This window comes from Arachis duranensis, chromosome 9 (assembly GCF_000817695.3).
Source record: "Arachis duranensis cultivar V14167 chromosome 9, aradu.V14167.gnm2.J7QH, whole genome shotgun sequence".
Taxonomy (NCBI): Eukaryota; Viridiplantae; Streptophyta; class Magnoliopsida; order Fabales; family Fabaceae; genus Arachis; species Arachis duranensis.
In genome coordinates, this window is record NC_029780.3 from 114,763,320 (window position 1) to 114,789,229 (window position 25,910).

The 25,910-nt window shown below is 35.3% G+C and overlaps 3 protein-coding genes and 1 non-coding gene across 4 annotated transcripts; 3 read left to right on the forward strand and 1 right to left on the reverse strand.

Moving 5' to 3' along the window:
- Positions 1-1,832: 1,832 nt before the first annotated feature.
- LOC107467407 (ras-related protein RABE1a) lies at positions 1,833-4,951 on the forward strand. Its single transcript, XM_016086496.3, has 8 exons — positions 1,833-2,190; positions 2,668-2,740; positions 3,038-3,138; positions 3,601-3,666; positions 3,939-4,036; positions 4,263-4,325; positions 4,409-4,501; positions 4,601-4,951. The coding sequence occupies exons 1-8, from the start codon at positions 2,118-2,120 to the stop codon at positions 4,682-4,684; spliced, it is 651 nt and encodes a 216-aa protein (XP_015941982.1). The 5' UTR covers positions 1,833-2,117; the 3' UTR covers positions 4,685-4,951.
- Positions 4,952-6,454: 1,503 nt separating this feature from the next.
- LOC127741983 (U4 spliceosomal RNA) lies at positions 6,455-6,605 on the forward strand. The gene has a single exon (XR_008003170.1). It is a non-coding gene; the product is annotated as a U4 spliceosomal RNA (small nuclear RNA).
- A 3,985-nt stretch (positions 6,606-10,590) lies between these two features.
- LOC107467518 (uncharacterized) lies at positions 10,591-15,264 on the forward strand. The gene is made up of 9 exons (XM_016086640.3): positions 10,591-10,770; positions 10,917-12,534; positions 12,616-12,842; positions 12,927-13,259; positions 13,346-13,592; positions 13,710-13,838; positions 13,918-14,133; positions 14,373-14,496; positions 14,627-15,264. Exons 2-9 carry the CDS (start codon positions 10,975-10,977, stop codon positions 14,863-14,865), a joined length of 3,075 nt encoding a protein of 1,024 aa, XP_015942126.1. The 5' UTR covers positions 10,591-10,770; positions 10,917-10,974; the 3' UTR covers positions 14,866-15,264.
- A 361-nt stretch (positions 15,265-15,625) lies between these two features.
- On the reverse strand, positions 15,626-18,973 carry LOC107467508 (uncharacterized). The gene is made up of 6 exons (XM_016086629.3): positions 18,832-18,973; positions 18,538-18,726; positions 16,355-17,749; positions 16,188-16,256; positions 15,909-16,107; positions 15,626-15,814 (listed from the first exon to the last, which is right to left on the reverse strand). Exons 2-6 carry the CDS (start codon positions 18,538-18,540, stop codon positions 15,744-15,746), a joined length of 1,737 nt encoding a protein of 578 aa, XP_015942115.1. The 5' UTR covers positions 18,541-18,726; positions 18,832-18,973; the 3' UTR covers positions 15,626-15,743.
- Between the last annotated feature and the right edge of the window lie 6,937 nt (positions 18,974-25,910).

Below are 25,910 nucleotides of genomic sequence, written 5' to 3' on the forward strand. Positions count from 1 at the left end.
GACCATCTAAATCTTCAATAGTTATTTACTCTATTCTTATTTAAATTTTCCGTTAATAGAGTATTTTAATAAAATTCAAGTAACTTTCAAGTATAAAAAAAATCTAAAAGTTAAAAGAAATGAGTAGGAATTAGTTGAAAAGAAAATATAAAAATTATTAAAAAATATATTATTTTTTCATTTTTTTTATATTTTTGTTCTCTTTTTATTGTCTTGTTGGCTAAAAAAAGTTAGAGGTAGATACTAAATTGGCATCTAAAAGATTCTGACACTAATAAAATAGTACCTAACTTTTGTTATTAACAAAATAATTCTTAAAATATTTTAAAAATTGACAAGCGTACTCCCGAGTTCGCCGGAGCACATCTCCGACAAGCACAATACTGACGTGGCCACCGTGGTTTGGTGACCTGGCAAACCCCCTCCAACCATAATCCTTCCCTCCTAATGTAGTTCCCACCCTTCCCTCTCTAACGCACTCCCCTCCTCGTCCTCTCGAACGGTTCTCCCCTTAATCTCTCACACGCCGAGAACGGTTCTCCCTTCTCTCTACCGATTTGTTGCTCCAATTCTTGTTTTATTGGTGATTTGCTGTAGCGGTATAACAATCCCCCACCTCCGTCTCCGATCTCCTTCCACCTATGAAACCAACACTAATGTCTTCTTCAGGATACGATATGCCATTTTCGTCCAACAGCAAAAGACCAAGGTACACTGAAACACAATCCCAAACACAGACTCAGCGACTTATCCAATTGCGTCCTCCTCCATGTGTTCTCATTCGTGAACGCCAAACATGTGGTTCAAACCTGCGTCCTTTCGCGCCGCTGGAGGAATCTCTAGAAACTTCTCCCAACTCTCACTCTTCACTCTTCCCACTTCTAGACCTTCAAAATCTTCACGAAATCTATCTCCACCCTTCTCACCTGCCGCGACACCTCCTCCGCCGTCTTCAACCTCGATTTTGAGCGCCATTGTTACATCGAGCCTCACGTCCTTAAAAGAATTGCAATTATGCGATCTTGCATAAAGTTCGCAACTTAGGTATCTCGATGACATGTGATATTGTTCACATTCTTCAAGTGATTTTTCGTGCAAGACCTTGACGTCTTTGAAGCTCTCCATTTTTCCTAGAAGTTATATCTACGAAAATACATTGTTTTCGAAATTGCTGAACTTAACGGCGTTGACGAGTCTGCATCTTTAGCATTTTACGTTCTGCGTTAGCAACGATGGCAACAGCGGGGAGGGAGAGGGGGGAGTGCGTTGGGGAAGGAGAGGGAAGGGGGAGTGTCCGTTGGGTAGAGGGAGGGAAAGGGGGTTGCAATGGGAAGAAAGAGGGAGGAGGAGTGTGCGTTCGGTAGGGAGGAGGGATTAGGGTTTGGGGTGCTTTGCCAAGTCACCAAACACACGATGGCCATGTCAGCATTGTGTTTGTCGGAGATTTGTTCCGGTAAATTCGGGGACACACTTCTCAAATTTTAAAATTATTTAGAGACTATTTTTTTAATAACAAAAGTTAGGTACTATTTTATCATCGTTATAATCTTTCAGGTACTGATTTGATATTTACCTTAAAAAATTATTATTCATATAAAAATATTTTAATTTAATTTATTAATATAATATTATATAATTAGATGTACATATAAAATAATTTTATATTGACATACATCAAAATAAAATTCTTAAAAAAATGACACCAATTTTATTTTTATTTTAAATTGATGATGTGAAGAAGAAACACGAGTGGGAGAGTGAGGGGGGCAGAATCCAGTGTGGGAAGGAGTACGAAACGGAAACTGTTATTGCCCATTCTCCTAGCATAACGCTCTCTCTAATCAATAATCATAGACTCCGAGAGAGAGAGATAGAGAGAGAAAGAAACATCAAAGAAGAGAGAGAAAGAGAAGAGAGAGAGAAGACGAAGACCCGTTTGAATCGGTGGTTTCCTCTCCGATCTCTTCCCATGTCACCGCCGATTCTCTTCTAACCATTTCCGACGCCACCTCTTCCCTCTCTTCCCATCCGATCTCTCTCTCTCTCACTCTCTCTCTCTCGGATATACCATAACCCTTCTCTCACTTTCTGCCTTCAAAGTTTAGTGGTAAGCATCGATGGCGGCACCACCAGCTAGGGCTCGTGCAGATTACGATTACCTAATCAAGCTCCTTCTTATTGGCGACAGCGGTTCGTTTTTGCTTATCCTATTCCCTCCTTTTCAACCCTCAAAATCTCTTCTTTTTTTCTCCATCCCTTGTTTCCACTATCATGGAAACTAAATACCTTGCTCTTATTTTCCAGATCTTCACTCTTATGCTGCTCTTTTGTTTTAGTTACGTTTATTAACTTTTGATTATTTAGAATCGGACATTAAAACGGTAGTTGGTCAACTTTCAACCTTTTGAGTTCAATTAATCTCGTGAAATGCTTAATCTTCTAGGGTAAGGGAGACCGTACACTTGAGTTTTTAGGGGTTTTTCAGAAAATTTCTTCAGCAGGTTATTAAGTAACCTTGGTTTGACTGGGATAAGTGTGTTAATTCTTAAGGTCTAAGGGGATTGTATAATTGCTAAATATCAGAGTCTTGTCCTCTAGTGTTTATGTTAGTTTGGCTTTCTTTGGTCGTAGTCTTTTTGTTTTTTAACTGACTGAAAGCTATTTCAGGTGTGGGGAAAAGTTGTCTGCTTTTGCGATTTTCTGATGGTTCTTTCACAACCAGTTTTATCACCACTATTGGGTTAGTCTCTGCACATCTTTTTATCTAAAATGTTTCAGCAGCTATTACCTTGTAATTATATTGTCTACTGAGTATATGGCTACCTGGAATAAATTTTCTGGTTCTCGTCCAATAAGCTTCTGAAGTGCTTGATGTCTAAAGCTCATTTGGTATTTTTATTGTATAGCTTACTCATTGTTGTTGTACTGGGTTGCCTGTATGTTTAATCTCTGTTAATGTAAATAATTGAACACAAGCATATGTGTATTTTTCTGTTGATGGGGAAAAAAGGACTTACTATAATAATCTATATGACAGGATTGATTTTAAGATAAGAACCATTGAACTGGACGGCAAACGCATTAAGTTACAAATATGGGATACTGCTGGTCAGGAGCGATTTCGAACTATTACCACAGGTATTTGTTAACTGTGTACTTTGTTTCTTCTTCATATACTAGGAAAGGGATAATTTATGGGTTTATCTTGTATGTTGACATGCATTCCTGTGGAAGTTAGTCGAAGATGAAAATAGTGTGGTTGTTATGATTAATTGAAAGTGTATATTTGAAGGAAATTAAATATTGAAGCATGATCAGTACATTATCTTAAGTTTTAACTTTTGAAAATTTTTATAGAAAATAATTTCTTTACTTATAAGTTACAAATTTTGAAGAAATAGTGACTTGAATCATTCTTCCTTGCAACTTAATTTAAAAAAAGAAAAAGAAAAAAGAAAAAAGGAAAAGAAGAGTAAGCATATGCCTATTTAGTATTTATAGAAGGTTACAATTCGCTATATGTTTATTCTATACTCCATTTCTTTGACCAAAGAAAACTTTATATATATTTTCAACTTACAATGCCACACTTTGTTGCAGCTTATTACCGTGGAGCCATGGGTATCTTGCTGGTTTATGATGTTACCGATGAGGCATCTTTTAATAGTACGCTGCTGTCCTTGGTCTTCTTGAAATTTTATAGATATTTCAATCAATTGCATCCCTGTGATATTTTGATGTATTTTTTTGCACTAACATTACAATATTGTTCATTTCTTTAACTGACCCATTAAAATGATTTATCTTCTTTTCTTTTTTCTTTTGTCCCCCAGGATTCTATTCCTCTAATTAATTTCTCATGTCTTTTATTGTGGAACTTCCTTTGTTCACTCTGCCCAGCTTTCAATTTTTAATGTAGCTAGTTTTCTTCTATTCAGATATTAGGAATTGGATTCGCAATATTGAACAACATGCTTCTGACAATGTAAACAAGATACTCGTGGGAAACAAGGCTGATATGGATGAAAGTAAGAGGGTATGTACATCTGGGGTTCTTTTCCTGTTTACATTTTACATCTTACACCATGGTTGACTGTATTTTAAAAGTAACCAACCAAGCAGCTGTTGCTCAATTGACTACCTATACAAGCCAAAGTTGTCTGCTAATTTGATATTGATAGATCTCTGTCTTCTTAATCTGTCTTTATGTTATTATTCTTCTCCATTGATGAAAGCTAAAGGTGTTCCTTTTTCTCCTGTAGGCTGTGCCTACTGCCAGAGGACAAGCTCTTGCTGATGAGTATGGTATCAAGTTCTTTGAAACTGTGAGTAGCAACATACTTCACAATCACATTTTTGTCGAAAGCATATGCGATTTCTTGATATTTACATTGGATAACACATGCAGAGTGCAAAGACAAACATGAATGTAGAGGAGGTTTTCTTTTCAATAGCAAGAGACATCAAGCAAAGGCTTGCAGACACAGATTCTAAAACGGAGGTATTTTGTAGATATTTTTCTTACAGTCCTGAATGTTATTTCTTTTTTCTTTGTTATTGTTTCCCTGAATAATGTAATATCTCTTCTCTGATGGTGCAGCCGCAGACTATCAAGATTAACCAACCAGATGCCGGCGCCGGTGATAGTCAACCTGCAACAAAGTCAGCTTGCTGTGGTTCATGAGAAGAACCAGCATCTTCACTGCAGCAAGAGGGTGAAGGCTCTATAGTTTCACTAATGAGGTGCTAAAGTTATATTGATGACATTATAAGTGGGAGCGTGTATTTGTCCCCTGTATTTCCCAACTGCAAATGTCATGTTCTAAAGTTAGTGTTTTAAATTTCTTTTTCCTTTTTTTTTTTACAAATTTAGTTGGTGGAATTTGTTGTGACTAGTTAATTTGCTTCGGATAGATTATCAGAAATACTCTCTTTTAACACTTTCAAAGTATATCACTCCAAGTGCTCTAATTTTGTTGGTTTGGTTTGCTTAGGAATGTAGACAATCGTAAGTATAGCAAGGAATGTTCTTAAATGGAAACAAACGGAATCCTTTCTTTGCTTCCTCACCGCCAATGTTGTGCTTAAAAGTTAACCAATTATTCTGCATCATAGGCTCATAGCGTTGCAGTCGTTTCACTTGATCACTTCATTCAATCACAATGGCTTATACGCTGGAACTGGCAACTGAATTTCTTAAAGTAAATTAAAATTAAAATTATATCGTATGTTAAGTGGTTGGGAATGATACTGCCACTTATACATAAACTTATAAGCGTTTTCTTTGACAATTTTGGTTTACTATTTCGTACTTTTCCACTCTCTTCATCTGCTCTTCATCTGCTCGTTCTCTTTTTGTTAATTTCTTTTGGTATGCATTCCTTGCCCCCGTATCTTGCTTCGGTTATTTTGAAGTCTTGCCATCACCTTCTAACGAATACGATGCTCCCATGAATCTTTAGTTTACACGAGTCGGTATATGGTGAGTTTTAAAGAAATGAAAAACTAGTTAGGATCATATGGAGTTTTTTCAAGATTTTTTTTTTTGTCAATGAATTGGACAACCCTAATCCTAGGCATTACCCACTCATGCACACCACACTCACACATACAATACAAGTTCTATCACACCCAGCTACAGCTGGGAATCAAACCTGAGATGTAGCTATATGAGGCCAACAAATAGGCCATCGGTATAAAGTCACTGCCGAGTTTTTTCAAGTATTTAATAATACATTAGAAGCACGGTAATGCTACACAGTCACCAAATATTATTATTTTGGACTAGCAATATTTTGTAGTCATATTTTCAGGAATTTGTACACATAAAACACATAATTTATATTTGTACTTCAGAATTTGTATACATAAATTAACATAACTTATATCTATATTTACCAGAGTTTGTACACATAAATCAGTAAAATTTATTTGTTAAAGATAATTTGATATTTGTGCTAGCTAATTGCGGGTCAAAATTACTAAAATTTACTAGCCTCAAAACTTTTGGGTAGACACATGAAAAAGAATATTTATTCAGTAGTATCTTTTAAATGTTTAAAAACCATCACCATACACTTGAAGCAACTCTGGTTATCATGGATCCTGTTATTTTAAAAGGAGTACTATGACTTGTGTGGTTCATCGTCCTTTGTTATTTTAATTTTAAAAAATTGGCTTCAGCACTCTGAACAAAGATCTTATACGCTTGCTGAGTTAGTTATCAGAGATGAGCTATGCTTACCATGGAACTGGGGTTATAGAAACCATTATGATATCCGTGGTTAGAAGCCACATGGATATCAATCGCTATATCTCTTATACTCGTAGTAGGCTAGTAGCACTTGATATTCTTTCTCTGTATTGTTAGGCTGCAGAGTCCCACATCGGGTGAAACCAATAAGAGGAGTTGGTTCAGCTTCCTATAAAAGTAAGACTCTGAGAAGGGCTAAGCATCTTTGCGCTTGGGGCAATGACGCAGCTAGTGAGGTTCTAACCGAGGCGCGTCTATTGCTGGTTGAAAACTATTTCCAAACCCCCTCTTAGGCCTGGGTTTGGCCCAGGCCTTTGAGAATTTCTGGAAGGGCTCCCTCACGGGTAAAGCCCTACAATCTAGTTAAAATATTTTATTTCTGTAGTATGTTAGTTATGATCCTTTCTTGCAAAACTAATGAAAGACCGGGTTTTTAAAGGTTGAAAATTGTTACTGTAAAGTAACTAAAACTCATTTAAGGAATTGACAAAAATAAACTGCGCTAATTAAATGAAAGTCTTGTAAATAAATAACTGGTTATAGGATAACATAACAAATTAACAATGGATAGTAGTTGGATTTTAAAATCAATTTTTTAGTCTCTGCACTTAATTCAAATTCTCGCGCGAACAAAACAAAGTCTATATTGAATAATAATAATAAGTAAAATGACAATTTGGTGTAGATTTCCAACTTGATAAATGTTATAGTTATACGAAAATTAATAATGAATGTTTTATTGTTCAATACTATATTGGTTTTATGTCGTCGGTAAGGAAACATATACTATTATAAATGCAAATATGGAAATATATAAATGTAAATAATGAAATATATGAGTAATTTTGTTTCGTAAAGAATTAAAAATATATATAGTCATTTTTTTATCGTAAAGAATTTAATTAGTATTTTTTTTAGTGACTAATTTATCTTAAATCAAAATATTTAAAGTTCTATTTATCACTTTATAATAATAATAATAACAAAAAAGTTCTGCATACAAGTCCTAAAACTACAAAACGCGTTCCAAGAGTTACGTTGTATACACGCGCTATATAGGGATCCCGCATATATCTAACTACCAAATTTAAAAGATTTGTTTCCTTCTTCGTTTTCGTTATTTGCAGATTTGCTCGTTCTTCTTCTCGCGAAGCTTCCCCTGGTTTCTTCGATCGTTCTTTTCCTCTCCTTTTTCACTTGTTTCTTCTTCGTCATTTACGTTAGTTCCTCTCTCTGTAACTCCAGCTTCGTTTTCTATTTGACTTTTCGTTTTCTAAAATCAAAGTTTGAACTCGTTTTGAAGATAATGGATGATTCAACCTCAGATTATCAGCTGAATCCAGGCGAAGTGGACTATGAATTTGAATCTAACGAAGTTCCTGAGGTTTGATTTACATAGGATTACTATGAATTTTGTTGCAGTAATTTGTATAGCATTGTGTAGGTGAATAATTCGTAAACATTGACTGTCAAAATAATGCATGAAGATAAATCTGTGGATTGAATGTAATGTATTAGTTTTGATCAATTTTCTGGAATTTATAGCAGACGATCAGGTGTAGATCAAAATTTTTTTAGGTGTATTTTTTAGGGAAGTGTGGGTGTATTTACAGTTTACTGGTTTTTCTGTTATTTTAACTGAGTTGTTGTGGTTTGGCTGTATTATATCAGACACGATTGAGTGTGTTTCTAGTTTTTGACATGGTGTATTCTGCAGCCTGTATATTTACAATTTATGACTTTTATTGTCATTTTAGTTGAGTTATTGCGGTTCAGGTGTATTATATCAGACATGATTGGGTGTATTTTTAGTTTTTGACATGGTGTATTCTCCAACCTCTCTCTGTTGTTGATGACCAGTTTGTTTCCAAGGTTGGAATGACCTTTACCACCCTTGAAGATGTTGGAAAAGTTTACAGGAACTACGCCAAGACTGCAGGGTTTTCTACAAGAGTTCGGAGCACAAATAGGAAGGGAAACGAGATTAAGAACCAATTGATTACATGTAGCAGAGAGAAAAAATGGAAATCTAAAATATCTCAAACAGCACAGGGAACTAAGCATGTCCATTTGTCGTACAATAGAGAATAACGAGGAGGCTGGTATTAGACTAAGCAAAACTTACCAATCATTTGTTGCGGCTGCCGGGGTCATCGCGAGTTAAATTTTATTGAAAAGGATGTGAGGAATTACATTACGAGAGAAGTGCGAGAAGCGTGGGTGTGCTTAAGAACTCATTTGATAGGAATTGAAATGATTTTCTACTGAATTTTGGTCTTGTGGACAACAAGTGGCTTTCAGGTAATGTTTGTTTAAAATCTGCAGTAGAGGTGTAAATTTAATTTTTTTCGGGTGTATTTACAGTCTGTGTTTGGATGTATTCTGCAGATCTCTATGATGACCGTCATATATGGGTTTCAATCTATCTGGATCACCACTTCTGGACAGGGATGAGAAGCACACAAAGGAGCGAGAGCATGCATTCTTTTGGGTGTAAAAGCAGTGTTCTTTTAGGTGTATTTCTGAATTTTCTTGTATTTCACATTTTACATATATATACATATATATACTTCAGAATCTTGTTTTTATGTTATAAAATACTTTTTTTTTACAACGGTTTAAGGGTTGTAGGTATTAGGGTTTAGGATTTTAGGGTTTACGATTTAGGTTTTAGGGTTTACGGGTTAGGAGTTAGGGTTTAGGTTTTAAGTGTTTAGGGTTCAGGATTTTAGGGATAAAGCATCAGGGGGATAGATTTTTGGGTGTATATTCAACTTTCTTTGGGTGTAAAAAATGGCAGGTTATGGGTGTATATTTGGTTTGATGTTTTCCTTCATATTATAGTACCTGTAATTCATACATTTTGAATACAGCAGAGAGAGTTTAATTATTGAAAGAAATTTTACAATAAACTGGATTATAATTGAAAAATTTTTACAGCATGTGTTTAATTTGTTACAGGACTATATAACATTTACATTAATCAGTGTCAATATCCTTAGAGTCTATCTGACAATTTGGTGATGCACCCTTAGCGGCGGGATGTGCATCAAGCCACCGAATTTCAAATCTCTCACAATTGTTTTCTTCTCCTCACTCATGTTTCTGAATTTATCACTTAAGAGATGTGTTGCACACTTAAGGTCTTTGGTTTGCTGTAAACAAAAATAAAATTATAGTCAGATATATTTCTATTATATAAAACTGATTTCATGTAAGACATATATTTGTTCTTACATTTCTTTCAGGTTGGTTTCTCGCTGCCATTTTCTCTTAAATGAAAAATACACCCAAAGATATCAGTAAGATACACTCATATATATGAGTCAGATGCACTCATTGATAACAGTAAAATACATCCATAGATATAATTCAGATACACCCATATATATCAGTCAGATACACCCATAGATATGATTCAGATATATCTATATATATCAGTCAGGTATCACTCAAACATGCATCAATATCAAGCAACATTACAAGGTCAAGCAATATACACCCATGGACAAGCAAATATAAGCAAGTGCTGACTATTACAGTATATCAGTTCAGAAATATACACCTAACATTTTATGCCATATACACCCAACAAATTACTCCATATACACCCACCAAACTACGGAATATACCCCCAAAAATCAGTTACCAGGAGAACTAGAACAACAAGAACAGCAACACCTACAAGAACGAAGAAGAACAGTGTAACATAGAAGCAAGAATAACAGTAAAACCTAGAACATTATAAACTGTAAAATGAGACGTAGAGCAAGAAGAACAGTAAAACGTACAACAACGTAGAAGAACAGTAAAACCTAGTTCGAAATTTGGAAAATATACAGGAATGGTAATGTAACGTACCTTGAGTATTATAGCTTTATTTTCTCTGGAGATTCTTGATCGAGAGTTTTATGGTGTGTTGATGGAATTTTCAAATGTTAGCGACGAGTTGTATATCTTGAGTTTCGAATGTTGCTCGAAAATGGAAGGGTTGCGTTTTCTCTGAATGGCTTTGAGAAGTGAAAAAAGTGAAAGAGTCTGCCATTAAGGGGCGGTTTACGTGAAGAGAAGCGTAACCGTTTGAGTGGGAGCGCGTGAATGTTACGCTCTATTCAATATAATTAATGCGCGTGTGGAATATTTGTGGGCTGGAGGCTTGTAACACTTGTAAGGCCTTAGTAGACCCGTAATAATAATAATAATAATAATAATAATAATAATAATAAGGATGAGAACTTTCTCGACGAGTCTAACATTTCCAAAGGGAGTTCTAGAGAGTAGACTTGTCTTTTGTGTATTGTGAATTTGGGACCCACAAAAAAAAACAGAAAAAAAAAGGTAAGAAAGATGTCTGGTATTGTTGGCATGGGCAAATTAAAGAACAAACACATTCTGGAAGGAGACGTACTCTGTATGGTTCTGCATTAAAGTAGCATCTTTCATTCACTGCCATTACATTCATTATCTTCTTCTTCACTGCGAATCAGAGTTCCTGCACTCTTCTCTATCATTTTCAGGTTATCCTCTTACCATCTTCTTGTTCTTTTTTAATTTTTTTGGGTGAAGCAGCATTGAGTAATTTATATATCTCTTACAAAATCTAAATTACTAGAAACATGTGAGCTTACATAAATTCTTCGTTCGTTGGCTCCATCATTGATAGGAATTATGGAACACTGATGGTATTGAGAAATTGTTGATATTCTTGATTGTGAGAAAGCATGGCATGGTTTAGAGCTGCTTCCAGCATTGCTAAGCATGCAGTTAGAAGAAATATCTATAGGGGTAGATCGTATTATCATGTAGCAAGGACTACGGCAGTTCCAATTCCACCAACTTCTAGAAACTTCCACACCACAACTTTCAAATCCAAAGCAGAATCAGCGCCTGTGCCGCGTGCTGTTCCCCTTTCCAAGTTGACTGACAACTTCTTAGATGGAACAAGCAGTGTGTATCTTGAGGAGCTTCAAAGAGCTTGGGAAGCTGATCCTAACAGTGTGGACGAATCTTGGGACAATTTCTTTAGGAACTTTGTTGGTCAAGCTTCCACAACACCAGGGATTTCGGGCCAAACAATCCAGGAGAGTATGAAATTGCTGTTATTGGTGAGAGGATATCAGGTTAATGGCCACATGAAAGCAAAGTTAGATCCTTTGGGTTTGGAAGAACGAAAAGTCCCTGATGAATTAGACCCTGCCTTTTATGGGTTCACTGAGGCTGATCTTGACAGAGAATTCTTCTTGGGGGTTTGGAGGATGTCTGGATTTTTATCCGAGAATAGGCCGGTGCAGACCCTTAGATCCATTTTGACACGGCTTGAGCAAGCTTACTGCGGAAGCATTGGGTATGAGTACATGCATATACCGGACCGGGACAAGTGTAATTGGCTTAGAGACAAGGTTGAAACTCCCACACCTACCCAGTATGGTCGGGAGCGTCGCGAGGTTATCATTGATAGGCTTTCCTGGAGTACTCTTTTTGAGAATTTCTTGGCAACAAAATGGAAATCAGCAAAGAGATTTGGGCTTGAAGGAGGAGAGACACTTATTCCTGGCATGAAAGAAATGTTTGATCGAGCAGCTGATCATGGGGTTGAGAGCATTGTCATGGGAATGGCACATAGGGGAAGACTTAATGTTTTAGGCAATGTGGTCCGGAAGCCACTTCGCCAGATCTTTTGCGAATTTAGTGGTGGCCAACCTCAGGATGAAGTTGGGCTATACACAGGAACTGGTGATGTTAAATATCACTTGGGAACATCGTATGATCGCCCAACTCGGAGTGGAAGAAGGTTACATTTGTCTCTGTTGGCGAATCCTAGTCACTTGGAAGCTGTCAATCCAGTTGTGGTTGGGAAAACTCGAGCAAAGCAGTATTTCTCAAATGATGTGGACAGGAAGAAGAATATGGGTGTGTTGATCCATGGAGATGGTAGTTTTGCTGGACAAGGTGTGGTCTATGAAACTCTTCACCTTAGTGCACTACCGAATTACACTACTGGTGGGACTATTCACATTGTGTTAAATAACCAAGTTGCATTTACAACTGATCCAAAGGCTGGAAGGTCTTCTCAATATAGCACTGATGTTGCTAAGGCCTTAAATGCTCCCATCTTTCATGTGAATGGTGATGATGTGGAAGCAGTTGTTCATGCCTGTGAACTTGCAGCTGAGTGGCGCCAGACTTTCCATTCGGATGTGGTCATTGACTTGGTCTGCTACCGTCGATTTGGTCACAATGAAATTGATGAACCATCTTTTACACAGCCTGAAATGTATAAGGTTAGCCGTCTTGTTAATTATTCTAGTCCTTTTATATGCATGAGTCAATTAGATTTTTAATTGCATGAGCTATATACCTAGGTGATTCGAAACCATCCATCAGCTCTAGAGATTTATCAGAAGAAACTTTTGGAATCAGGGGAGGTGACACAGCAGGACATTGATAAGATACACAAGAAGGTCATGTCAATTCTAAATGAAGAATTCTTGGCTAGCAAAGATTATGTTCCAAAAAGAAGGGACTGGCTTTCTGCATATTGGTCCGGTTTCAAGTCACCAGAACAGCTTTCACGAATTCGGAACACTGGGTATGATAATTCCATGTTAAAGTTACTTTGGAATATTTTCTATTGTTTCTAAAACACTGCTGAAATATGATCTATCCTGTGCAGAGTGAAACCGGAGATTTTAAAAAATGTTGGGAAAGCAATAACAATCTTACCTGAAAATTTCACTCCTCATAAAGCAGTAAAGAGAATTTATGAACAGCGTGCGAAAATGATCGAATCAGGAGAAGATATTGACTGGGGCTTTGCCGAGGCACTCGCTTTCGCTACATTGTTAGTCGAAGGTAACCATGTTCGGCTAAGTGGTCAGGATGTTGAAAGAGGAACATTTAGTCACCGCCATGCTGTAGTTCATGATCAGGCAACTGGGGAGCAATACTGCCCCCTAGACCATGTCATAAGTAACCAAAATGAAGAAATGTTTACTGTTAGCAACAGGTAATCTTTTTTCTTGGCATCTTGTGCATTTTAATTTTTGATGTTGAATGTCTTCATCTAAGAAATCTTTTTAATGGAATATGCAGCTCACTTTCTGAGTTTGGTGTTCTTGGATTTGAATTGGGTTACTCAATGGAGAATCCGAATTCATTGGTGATCTGGGAGGCTCAATTTGGTGATTTTGCTAATGGTGCTCAAGTGATATTTGACAATTTCTTGAGTTCTGGTGAGTCTAAGTGGCTCCGTCAGACCGGACTGGTAGTGTTACTTCCGCATGGTTATGATGGCCAGGGACCTGAGCATTCAAGTGGAAGATTGGAACGTTATCTTCAGGTAATCTGTTATGAATCTATGTCATGATTTCTTTCGCTGCTCTTAATATTGAGTTCACCTTTCAATGTTTTATTCTTGGTAGTATTTAAATTAGCATGTTCTCTAATTTTCTTGCAGATGGCTGATGATAATCCTTATGTGATTCCTGTAATGGAGCCAACTCTTAGGAAACAAATTCAGGAGTGTAATTGGCAGGTTGTAAATGTTACAACTCCTGCAAATTTCTTCCATGTTCTAAGGCGGCAGGTCGGTATTGGCATAATGTTTTAGCTCATTCTGCTTAAAAGTTTATGCTGATTAATTTCTCCACCCTTCCCTTTTTCAGATACATAGAGAATTCCGTAAACCTCTAATTGTAATGTCCCCTAAGAACCTGCTTCGGCATAAGGATTGTAGATCACATTTATCTGAGTTTGATGATGTCCAAGGACACCCGGGTTTCGACAAACAGGGTACCAGATTTAAGCGCCTCATCAAAGATCAAAATAACCACTCTGATCTTGAGGAGGGTATCAGGCGTCTGGTACTCTGCTCTGGAAAGGTATGTTATTTATATGGGTTTTGTGAATTTTGTATAGACTTTTTTCTCATTTTATTGTCTTATGTTGAAATTTTTTCTTTTGAAAGTTAATGAGTATTAAATTTTAGACCTTTTGATTATAGAAGTTCTGATACTATCTGTCAAGAAATTAATTTTTCCAAAAACTTAAAGCTAATAGAAAGAGACGCATAAATAGTTATAATCTAACAGTAACTGCCAATATCCGGTATCCCTTGCAGGTTTATTATGAACTTGACGAACAACGACGAAAGCAAGATGCAAAAGATGTTGCAATCTGTAGGGTTGAGCAGCTATGTCCTTTCCCTTATGACCTCGTCCAACGAGAGCTCAAGCGATATCCAAGTAAGTATTTTCCAGCGATAGTAGTAATGAATCTACTTCCTTCTTGAAGGCAACAACCAGTGGTTCAATTCAAAGCCAAATGATTGAATCTACTGACTATTTCACTCACTTGTGTGTTGTGTTATGGTAGATGCGGAAATTGTTTGGTGTCAAGAAGAGCCAATGAACATGGGGGCATACACTTATGTTCTACCGCGGCTTATAACATCGTTGAAGGCTCTTGGCAGAGGAGGCTATGAAGACATCAATTATGTCGGTCGTGCCCCGTCTGCAGCTGTAGCCACTGGTTTTCTGAGTGTTCACCTTAAGGAGCAAGCTGAACTTGTTCAGAAAGCTATTCAGCCAGAACCAATCAACTACCCTTACTGAGGCTTTGCAGATATTTATACGTACATATATACATACATAGATGAATTCAAGAGTGATGATGCACTTAATTTTACCTCCATATGTCTGGAGCAATAATTGAAGGGTACTTTACATAATGATTCTTATACAAACTTTTCACCCTTTACATTGTATGTTCTGCCTCTGACGAAATGCCAGGTGAGCTGAAATTCATGGCTAGTTAATATAATTGATAACTTCCAGTGTTTTATATTTTATTTTAATTAAATTCCCAAGCGCCTCATCCATAATTGTGGGATGTGAATTATTAAGGTCCCTCATGTCTGTATTATTTCTAAAGCTTCTTGGGTCTTCGGTAGGATGTCAAAGAAGATCATCAGAAAGGATGTTAAATTGACTCCAATGATGAGTATTGATTCATGATGACTAATCAGAGACAAAGTTTAAGTGTTCGGTCTATGAACAGTAACTCACTTATTGAATGGAACTTTTACCACCAAAACGAGAGGGAAAATGCTTGATATAAGCTATGAATTTAAGTTCCATTACAATACCTGACTAAAAAATATTTTTTATTAAAAAAACATTATAATAGAACACAACAAATCTACAATAAAGACAATTTCTTAAAACAAAAAACGACGTCGAATGATGGTCTGGCATCAGCATTCAGCAAAATTGAGCTAAACCGGAATATTGACCTAGGAAACTAAGAGCTCCTCATATATTAAAATAGTTTGTTCCCTGAAATGTGACAAGATATCTGCAAATTGCGAGGGAATGACAAAATCACCATATATATAAAAATCATTTCCAAAGAAAAAAAATTGAGCTGCTATGCATTATGCACATATCACATATCAATCATCATTCTGAAAATCCAAGAAAAAAAAATGAGCTCAAGATGGTACAATCACTTCGTCCTTTCCATAGATCCGCTGAAGCTCCCGAGTTGCAGCTTGATATGATGCTGATAAAGGGGAATGTTTAAGCATGCAAATTAATATGGTTACACCATAGATTTTCAGTTGTTAACCACAATGATGCAACTAAACTACCATTACCTTTCCAAATGCGGAAGTTCTTCTGGTTGATGGTAGAGCCAGATGCACTTTGAATTGCATCAAAAAGCATCTCCTGAGGAGAGTTTTTCAGCTCTTGAACAACAGCATAGATAGTTTTTCCATTGTCAAAATATATGTGATTGTTAGGGTGTTTGGTCTTGGCACCAGCATGACGCTCGAATTCATATGCATTAAGAGCCTTCATTACAGAATTTAATGTATGAGCACAACCTTGAGAATCATAAAATACCAAAGAAAGCAACAATTTGCAGTGCTAACCTTGGACTGTTTGCAGTCATCACATGAACACAGATATCCAGTTCCCTTTATGATTCCTCTGAGAGTTCTCTACCAAGAAAAATACCAAATACACTGAAAGAAATTATTCATTATAAAAGAACAATGACACCCCTGAGAAGAAAGCAATATACTAGTAATTAGTTTACCTCTCTTGACCAGGAAACATATTTCACAGGAACACCATCAAAAATACCAGTTGATAACAAACTTTTAACATTTGAAGGGAAGTTGTTAGCAGAAGCCTTCTTGGTTGTCTTTGGATCTTTATTCTTAAGTGTAGAATCAGTACTAGGATTGGATTTTGGATTGCTATCTGTAGGTAGTTCAGAGTTTGACTCGGTCACAGTCTTCTGCCCATCCAAATCATGAGCTGAAGTCTGGTTGCCCATCAACAGATCATAACCACTAATGATCCCTCCGTTAAGATTTCGTTCACAGCTCTCATGAACACTTCCAAAAGATATCGTATTTGCCTCACCCTTACTATGGTTTTGGGTCACTGGTAAGGAGTTGGAGTCGCCTTGCTCATGTGAACGAACTGTCGATGCAATATTTGAATCTACCTTATCATATGTTGTACCTATCAACATTATATGATCAGTGCCCTTGTCATATGAAGCGCCAATATTTATGAAATTTTCTCCAGATTTACTGTAGGTTGGACCCATTGACATAAAGTTCTCATGCCCCTTGTTATAAGAGGTAGCCAGAGATATCACATTGCCGTCTTCCTTATCATATGTTTGACCCATTGATATGAAATTTCCATCTTCCCTGTCAAAGGGCTGATTCATTGATAAAATATTTTCATCCCCTTTGCAATAATTGTGCCCCATCAACATAAAACTACCATCCCCCTTACTGAAGGCATGATCCATTGGAACAAGATTGCCATTGGTCTTACTTATTGAGGTCTGCATAGAGATGGAATTATCATTTATATTGTTAAAGGTTGGGCCCAATGATATGTTTCCATCATCCTTGCTATACCCAGAACCTATTGACATTAAACAATTATCAGCATTGCCATAGGAGTTCCCCATGGATGAAGGCATACAACTGTCAGAATCTCTTACTTGATTAACTTTGACTTTTCTGATTCCACCGAAATTGAGACATGGTGAAGGGTCCTCAATGTTATGGGATATTGATAAACCCACTGATGGATTATTATCATATTGATTCTCAAAATCCTTGCTTCCTGTGTTCAAGTTACCACTTCTAATTGATGTCATGTTCTTATCAACCATATTGAGAGCTCGTAGCTCAGATCCAAAGAGACGGTCAGAAAATTGTCCTGTAACTGAATGAAATCCTGAATTGATGTCCCATGGAGAAATATTTACATGAGAAACTCCTGAAATTGGGTTCCCATTAACAGATTCAACTGCCTGCCTCTTAATGTTGCTGAATACTTGCAGTTCACCTGAATCCATAAACCACTGATGACCACGCTTTTGTTCAGTTCTAGAAACATTCTCATATCCCATATTTTCTTCAGTTAAGCAGCCAGTATCCTGTGCCGTCCAGAAGTTTTTATGCTGAAAATATTGCAAATAAAAAAAAAAGCTAAAAATGTTTATCTTTATAGGCAAAAAATGCAGTATAAAATAATGATAAACAGCGAAACAAACTCCAATGTATATGGCAGGCAAAGTAAATACCCTTAAACCAAAGTTTTTTACGTAGTTTCTAGTAACAAGTTATACTATCCCATCCACAAAGTTTGAATAATATGTTTTACCATTGTCCACAAAAATTTATTACACTACATATTTTCTCATCAACCAACACTATAGATTACAAGCAGCACATTGAACATAACATATACAAAAGGACAGTTACATAACTCTCACCAGCCAGGCAGCCACCAAAGCCACCATAAAAGTTTGATACTAGAATATTTTTTTGTTCCCCTCTAACAAGATTCAACCTACATTTGATTTGTATGAGTACCGACTTTTGTGTATCTTCAACGTAAATTTCCCAAATTAAAACCCTAAGATGCCTCATGTTTAAAGAAACTGGAAATAAAACCAATCGAGGCACAGAATCATCATATCTATGCTGTAGCAGCAGCATTTATTTTTTGAATGTACAGCATAATACCATAAACTGGTCATTTTAATTTTTCATATTGATAGCATGGTGACTTGTGAGCACAACGAAGGAACACTTAATCTGTGTAATATCATATACGATTTTCAAGCAAACATCATATAATATGAGCATTAAAACATAATATTAAATAATTAAACGCTAAGAAATTAAGATTGAGAGTTGGCATTTGCATGCAAACGGTATCCGTATATCATAGTTTGGAAAGTACCATTTTTTTCTCTGGCAAATGTTTCAAATGACTCAAATGATTCACCACAGCAACTATTCAGAGGAGACCTTCCCAGTTCTCACTCTCTCAGTAATGCAAACTTTCTCTTCTACCGAAAGACTCTCAATTCCACTATATACATTCGTCCACCACACCTTAAATTCAAGGTTCTAACTTTATCAAACTAATCTGCAGGGGGAAAAAAAACACAAAAAAATAATAAAATAAACCTAAAATATAATAGTAAGAGCAATTGAGCTAATAACCGATTAAAAATTTAAAATAGAGATAGACCGCAAGTCAGTGGTTGGCGGAACTACAAGGATGATGAAATCGCCGGAATGATCGGCACAGAAATCTGGCGGCGGGCGGAGAAAGAATGAGAAAACGATCGCAGAGAAGTGAAAGAGGGAACAAGCTGAAGTGGGAGAGAGTATTAGGCTTCAAAGTAAGCTAAACGACTAGTATACACTGTGGGAGTCCACAATCTCCTCTTCTGTACCGTCTCATAGTGTTCGTACACGTGGATAAAAGGAAAGGTTTATTTAAGATTTAGCTCATTTTTGTCAAATTTAACTATTTTGTTATAAAATAACTAAATAAATAAATAAAGAGGAGGTAATAAATATTAAGTATAAATAGAAAAACATTATTATCACTATTTACTAATATTATTGTACTACTATAAAAATAGTATATTAATATTATATTAGTATTACGAGAAGGAAGAAAGTAAATAAGTGTTTTATATAAGAAAAAGAGAGAGAAAGAATTTGCTTTATTATTGTTGTTGTGTGTTTCACTCAGAGGCAAATGCCTCTTTTTATAGATACAAATGTCAAAGCATTCAAAATTTCATTTATTTTCATTTTGGCTTGGGAGATTCAAACTGCTCATATATTGAATGGGCATCCACGTACTTTGAACTTATCACAACATTCTCCGTTGGATGACCATTTAGGATTATGCCTCGTTAAAACCTTACTAAAGAAAAATCCATTGGGAAAAAACCTTAGTGAAGGAAAAAGAGTACAAAATTCTTTAGCGATGGGGACTGCCTCATTAAAAACTTTGTCAGGAAAAACCCAATCGAAAAAAAAAACCTGACCAAGGGAAAAAGAGTACAGTCTCCCCATATTGTCGACATCATTTAATGTCTCGAAATTGGCGCATCCCAATCTCATGTACCAATCTTTCAAAGGAGGATTTTGGGAGTGACTTTGTGAATAAATCTGCCAGATTGTCACTTCAACGGATCTGTTGGACATCAATTGTCCCTTGATTTTGAAGGTCATGAGTGAAGAAGAATTTGAGAGAAATATGCTTTGTTCTATCACCTTTAATGTATCCACCCTTAAGTTGAGTAATGCATGTTGTATTATCTTCAAACATGACAGTTGGAGCTATCTTATGATCAATCAGTTCACATGATGACAGAATATATTGAATCAGACTCCTCAGCCAAAAACACTCGCGACTAGCTTCATGAATCGCCAGTATTTCAGCATGATTAGAGGAGGTTGCTGCTATCGTCTGTTTCGTGGACCTCCATGATATAGCTGTACCACCATATGTGAATAGGTATCCTATTTGAGATCTCCCTTTATGTAGATCAGACAGGTATCCGGCATCTGCATAGCCAATTAGTTGTGACTTAGATCCATAGGGATAAAACAATCCCATATCAACCGTTCCATGAAGATATCAAAAAATTTGTTTGATTCCACTCCAATGTCTTCTGGTTGGAGAGGAACTATATATTCCTAGTAAATTCACCGCGAATGATATGTCAGGTCGCGTATTATTAGCAAGATACATTAGCGCTCCAATGGCACTAAGATATGGTACTTCAGGACCAAGAATATCTTCATTCTCTTCTTTAGGACGAAATTGATCCTTTTTCACATCCAAAGATCTTACGATCATTGGAGTACTTAATGGATGTGACTTATCCATATAAAATCTCTTCAAAATCTTTTCTGTGTATGTTGTTTGATGAATAAATATCCTATCTTTTGTATGCTCGATCTGCAGGTCGAGACAAAATTTAGTCTTTCCAAGATCTTTCATCTCAAACTCTTTTTTTAAAATTTTTATAATTGTTGGAATCTCTTCAGGAGTCCCAATGATATTTAAATCATCAACATACACAGCAATTATAATGAATCCAGATGCAGTTTTCTTTATGAAAACACACGGGCATTTATCATCATTCTTGAAACTGTTTTTGGCCAGATACTCAGTAAGACGATTATACCACATTCGTCCAGATTGCTTTAGACCATATAAAGATCTTTGCAATTTGATTGAGTATAACCCTTGCGAATATTCACTGGATGGTTTAGATATCTTTAGTCCTTCAGGGACTTTCATATAGATATCCCGATCTAATGAGTCGTACAAATAGGCTATTACCACATCCATTAAATGCATATGCAGTTTATGATATGCAGATAAACTGACCAAATAACGCAATGTTATCGCATCCACTACAGGGGAATACGTTTCTTCATAATCTATACCGGGCCTTTGTGAAAAACATTGTGCCACAAGTCGGGCTTTATAGCGTACAACTTCATTTTTCTCATTTCGTTTTCTCACAAATACCCACTTATATCCAACAGGTTTTACATCTTCAGGTGTATGGACTACAGGTCCGAAAACTTCACGTTTTGCAAGTGAGTCTAATTCAGCCTTCATGGCTTCTTTCCATTTTGGCCAATCATTCCTTTGTCGATATTTTTCGACTGATCTTGGCTCAAGATCCTTACTTTCATGCATGATATTTAATGCCACATTATATGCAAATATTTCATTGACAATTGTCTTATTTCGGTCCCATTTCTCTCCTGTAAAGACATAATTTATCGAGATCTCGTCATTTTCACTGTTTTCAGGTACATGAACGTATTCTGGCATTATATCATGATTTTGGACAACTGCAGGTGTTTCTACTATGTCTTTTTCAATAGGAATATTATTTACCTCTTTTCTCTTTCGAGGATTTTTATCTTTGGAACCGACAGGCCTGCCACGCTTCTGGCGTGAATTTGCTTCAGTGGCTACTTGTCCTACTGGGACATCAATTCGAATTAGGGCATTTTCCGCTGGTATATAAGATTTAGTTATCCTCTTTGTATCGGAAAATGCATCAGGCAAATCATTTGCTATTCTTTACAAATGTATAATCTTTTGAACTTCTAGTTCACATTGCCATGATCGGGATCTAAATGCATCAACGATGATGCATTCCAATTAAGTTCCTTTTCAGGAAGCTTATTCTCTCCCCCTAATGTTGGAAATTTTGATTCATCAAAATGACAATCCGCAAATCAGGCTTTAAATACATCTCCCATTTGTATCTCAAGATACCTCACTATAGAGGGAGAATCATATCCAACATATATCCCCAATTTTCTTTGGGGTCCTATTTTGGTGCGATTTAAGTGGTACAATAGGAACATATATCACACACCCAAATATTCTTAAATGGAAGATATTTGGCTGCTGGCCAAAAGCTAATTGCATAGGAGAGAACTGATGGTAACGCGTTGACCTCAAACGAATAAGTGCTGCGGTATATAAAATAGCATGCCCCCAAACCGAGGTTGGGAGATTTGTTCTCATAAGCAAGGGTCTAGCAATCAATTGGAGTCGTTTAATAAGTGATTCTGCTAACCCATTTTGTGTGTGAACATAAGCTACTGGATGTTCAACACTTATTCCATTAGCCATACAATAAGCATCAAATACTTGGGAAGTAAATTCACCAGCATTATCAAGACGAATTGCTTTGATTGAATTTTCTGAAAATTGTGCTTTTAATCGAATAATTTGAGCCAGTAATATCGCAAACGCCAGGTTGAGAGAAGATAATAAGCACACATGTGACCATCTCGAAGATGCGTCTATTAGGACCATAAAATATCTAAAAGATCCACATGCTGGATGAATAGGTCCACATATATCACCTTGAATCCTTTCTAGGAATTCAGGTGACTCAAATCCAATCTTTACTGGTGATGGCCTTAAAATTAACTTCCCTTGAGAACATGCAGCACAACAAAATTCACTAGATTTAAGAATCTTCTGGTTCTTTAGTGAATGTCCATGAGAGTTTTCAATTAATTCTCCTCATCATGGTTGTTCCCGGATGACCCAATCTATCATGCCAAGTTATGAATTCATTTGGGCTAGTAAACTTCTGGTTTACAATGGCATGTGATTCAATTGCACTAATATTGGTATAATATAACCCAGATGAAAGTGAGGATAATTTTTCTAATATAATATTTTTATTTAAATCATGAATTGTGATACATAAATACTCATGATTTTCCTCATTCATTGTCTCAATATGATATCCATTTCGGCGAATATCTTTAAAACTCAACAAGTTCCTCAGGGACTTGGTAGATAATAGTGCATTATTTATTACATATTTTGTTCCTCCAGGAAACAAAATTATAGCTCTTCCGGAGCCTTCTATCACATTGCTCGAGCCAATAATAGTATTAACATACTCTTCTTTTAGCACAAGATGGATAAAATATATATCACTTTTAAGAATAGTGTACGAACTTGCACTATCCATAAGGCAAATATCTTCAGAATATATCCTTGTCATTTCTCTTCAAAAACAAATAATAATAATAATAATAATAATAATAATAATAATAATAATAATAAAATGAGCAAAAGTACATGCACAGTAAAAATTATTCACATGAATACTTAACAAACACACATATTAAACTATTCCATTATTGATCAAATGACCAATATTTCCTTCAAGATTTTCAAAGAAATTAGATACATCATAATGAGTGGTGAAATTTTTATAATTTGAAACAAAATTTGTTTCATTTTCTTTGTCATCCTTTTTCAAGGATGCTTAATAAAGATCAACAAGGTACCTTGGGGTATGACAGGTACGTGACTAATGGCCATTTCCACCACCACGAAAGCATTTATCCTCAATTGATATACTTTGCTCATTGTTTCTTTCTTTATCCCACTTCTGGTGAGATCCTTTCTTATGAACATAATTTATTTTCCTTCCATAATTTTTCTTATTATCAAAATCTTGCCATTTACCTCTTATGGGGTTATAATTTGTCGCATTTGTTTCAGGAAATGGGGCGGCGCCATCTAGACACTTCATAATTTCTCAAAAGTAACTCATTGTTGCGTTCAACAACAAGAAAACAAGAAATTAACTTAGAATATTTTTAAATTCTTTTTCTCGATACTGCTACTGCAGGAGCACATTCAAGACATGGAAGGTCGAGAAAATTTTCTCTAACATATCGGGCTTGAGGAAGTATCACCATCTTTTGATGATTGTACCTTTCTTCAAGGTCTTTCCACAGATCTACATGATCTTTTAATGTGGGATATTCATTTTTCAATCACACTTCAAGATGACGACGAAGGAAAAAATATGGCTTTATCTTTATCCTTCTGTGATGTATTATTTTCAGCCTCAATGGTATCTTCAAGATCCATTGAATCAAGATGGATTTCAACATCTAATATCCATGGTAAATAATTATTTTCAGATATATTAAAAGCATTATATTCAAGAAATTCGACATAATAAAAATTTATTACCTGAGTCTTCCTAAAAATTTGATCAGAATCTCGTGCTGATAACGTGTTGTAAAATAACTAAATAAATAAATAAGAAAGAGGTAACAAATATAAAGTATAAATAGAAAAACACTACTATCACTATTTACCAATACTATTGTACTACTATAAAAATAGTATATTAATATTATATTAGTATTACGAGAAGGAAGAAAGTAAAGAAGTGTTTTATATAAGAAAAAGAAAGAGAGAAAGAATTTGCTTTATTATTGTTGCTGTGTGTTTCACTCAGAGGCAAATGCCTCTATTTATAGATACAAAGGTCAAAGCATTCAAAATTTCATTTATTTTTATTTTGGCTTGGGAGATTCAAACCGCCCATATATTGAATGGGCATCCACGTACTTTGAACTTATCACAACATATTTAAGCGTTTAACGTATTTAAAGCAGACTAATTCTATAGGGTTTGGTGCATAGTTGTCAGAACCGAACCGATGATCGAATCGGTTAATTTACTGGATTATTGGATTATTGGTTTAACTAGTTAATTATTGGTTGAACCGGTTAACCTGGTCTTATGTAAATAAAAAATAAAAAATAGTAAAAAATTTAAAGTTAAAATTTAAAATACATATTTTTACTAATATTTTAAGAATATTCAACTATTCTAAAATAATATGAAACAGAAATAATAAGCATTTTATTAATTTTACTCTATCATAAATATTTTATTTTGTTTTTATATTAAAATAATAATTATTTTCAAATTTTAATAATTTATTAATTGGTTTTGACATGCTCTTTTTTTATTGAGGACAGGGGTTCGAACCCCACTTCACTCATTTTGCAAAGTTTTAACTATCAGCGATTCGGTTGGATCGATTTACTGAGTTTGACCGATTTTTACCGGTTCACTACGAGTTTAACTAGTTTATAGCGGTTCTCATTCTTGTGCGGTCTAATTAGCGAACCGGACCGGTTTAAAATTCAGTTCACCAATTTTTCGGTCGAACTGACCGGTCTGATCTGATTTTTACAACACTGGTTTGGTGTTTAAATTTTTGTCTAACTTATTTTTTGTTGTAAATTTTGATTTTTTTTAAAATAATTTATTTTTATATCTTTTAAATTAAATATTAATTTTTAACTTTTTTGATAATTAGACACCACTTTTTAAGCATTATAACATTCACTTTTAAAGTATTAGAAATATACAAAATATTTTGAATCATTTTAATAGAATATATTTTATAACAGATATTAATAAGATTATTTCATATATTATTTATGGTAAATATAATTGATTAAAAAGAACAACACTGTGACGTGCACCGAACCTGGGCCTGTGTGGCCTAACTAGTGAAGGGGTACTGACACCTCATTTTAATTAGTTGTTCTCTATTTTTGGGCCTAATTTGGTTTAGCAGTTATCTTTATGCGAAAGAAACAAGAACAACCAAGACCCAAAAAACAAAAGAACCAAAATAAAAACCATATTCCAAGACAAAAAAAAAAAGATCATATTCATAAATATTCATAAATACGGCTACAAATGAGTAGAGTTATATCAAGCTCAAATTTAGTTCATCAAAAATTATGAGCAGACTCAAATAACAAAACATAATCTATAATTTTATATTAATATATTATAATTTATATATTAAAAAAATTTAAAAAATCAATTTTATATATTGACTATATATCAATTATAAATTTTTTATTTATGTACTACATCAAAATTATATATAAAAAATTATTATAAATTTTAATATATATAAT

Bases quoted from the DNA above. Each gene is read 5' to 3' on its own strand.
- LOC107467518 (XM_016086640.3), top strand. From the start codon at position 10,975: ATGGCATGGTTTAGAGCTGCTTCCAGCATTGCTAAGCATGCAGTTAGA. The intron at 12,535-12,615 runs GTTAGCCGTCTT...CTATATACCTAG, and splicing joins CACAGCCTGAAATGTATAAG to GTGATTCGAAACCATCCATC. The intron at 12,843-12,926 runs GTATGATAATTC...TATCCTGTGCAG, and splicing joins TCACGAATTCGGAACACTGG to AGTGAAACCGGAGATTTTAA.
- LOC107467508 (XM_016086629.3), bottom strand. The intron at 16,108-16,187 runs GTTAGCACTGCA...TCTGTAATGAAG, and splicing joins ATGACTGCAAACAGTCCAAG to GCTCTTAATGCATATGAATT. The intron at 15,815-15,908 runs GTAATGGTAGTT...CCCCTTTATCAG, and splicing joins GAACTTCCGCATTTGGAAAG to CATCATATCAAGCTGCAACT.
- LOC107467407 (XM_016086496.3), top strand. From the start codon at position 2,118: ATGGCGGCACCACCAGCTAGGGCTCGTGCAGATTACGATTACCTAATC. The intron at 3,667-3,938 runs GTACGCTGCTGT...TCTTCTATTCAG, and splicing joins CGATGAGGCATCTTTTAATA to ATATTAGGAATTGGATTCGC. The intron at 4,502-4,600 runs GTATTTTGTAGA...CTGATGGTGCAG, and splicing joins ACACAGATTCTAAAACGGAG to CCGCAGACTATCAAGATTAA.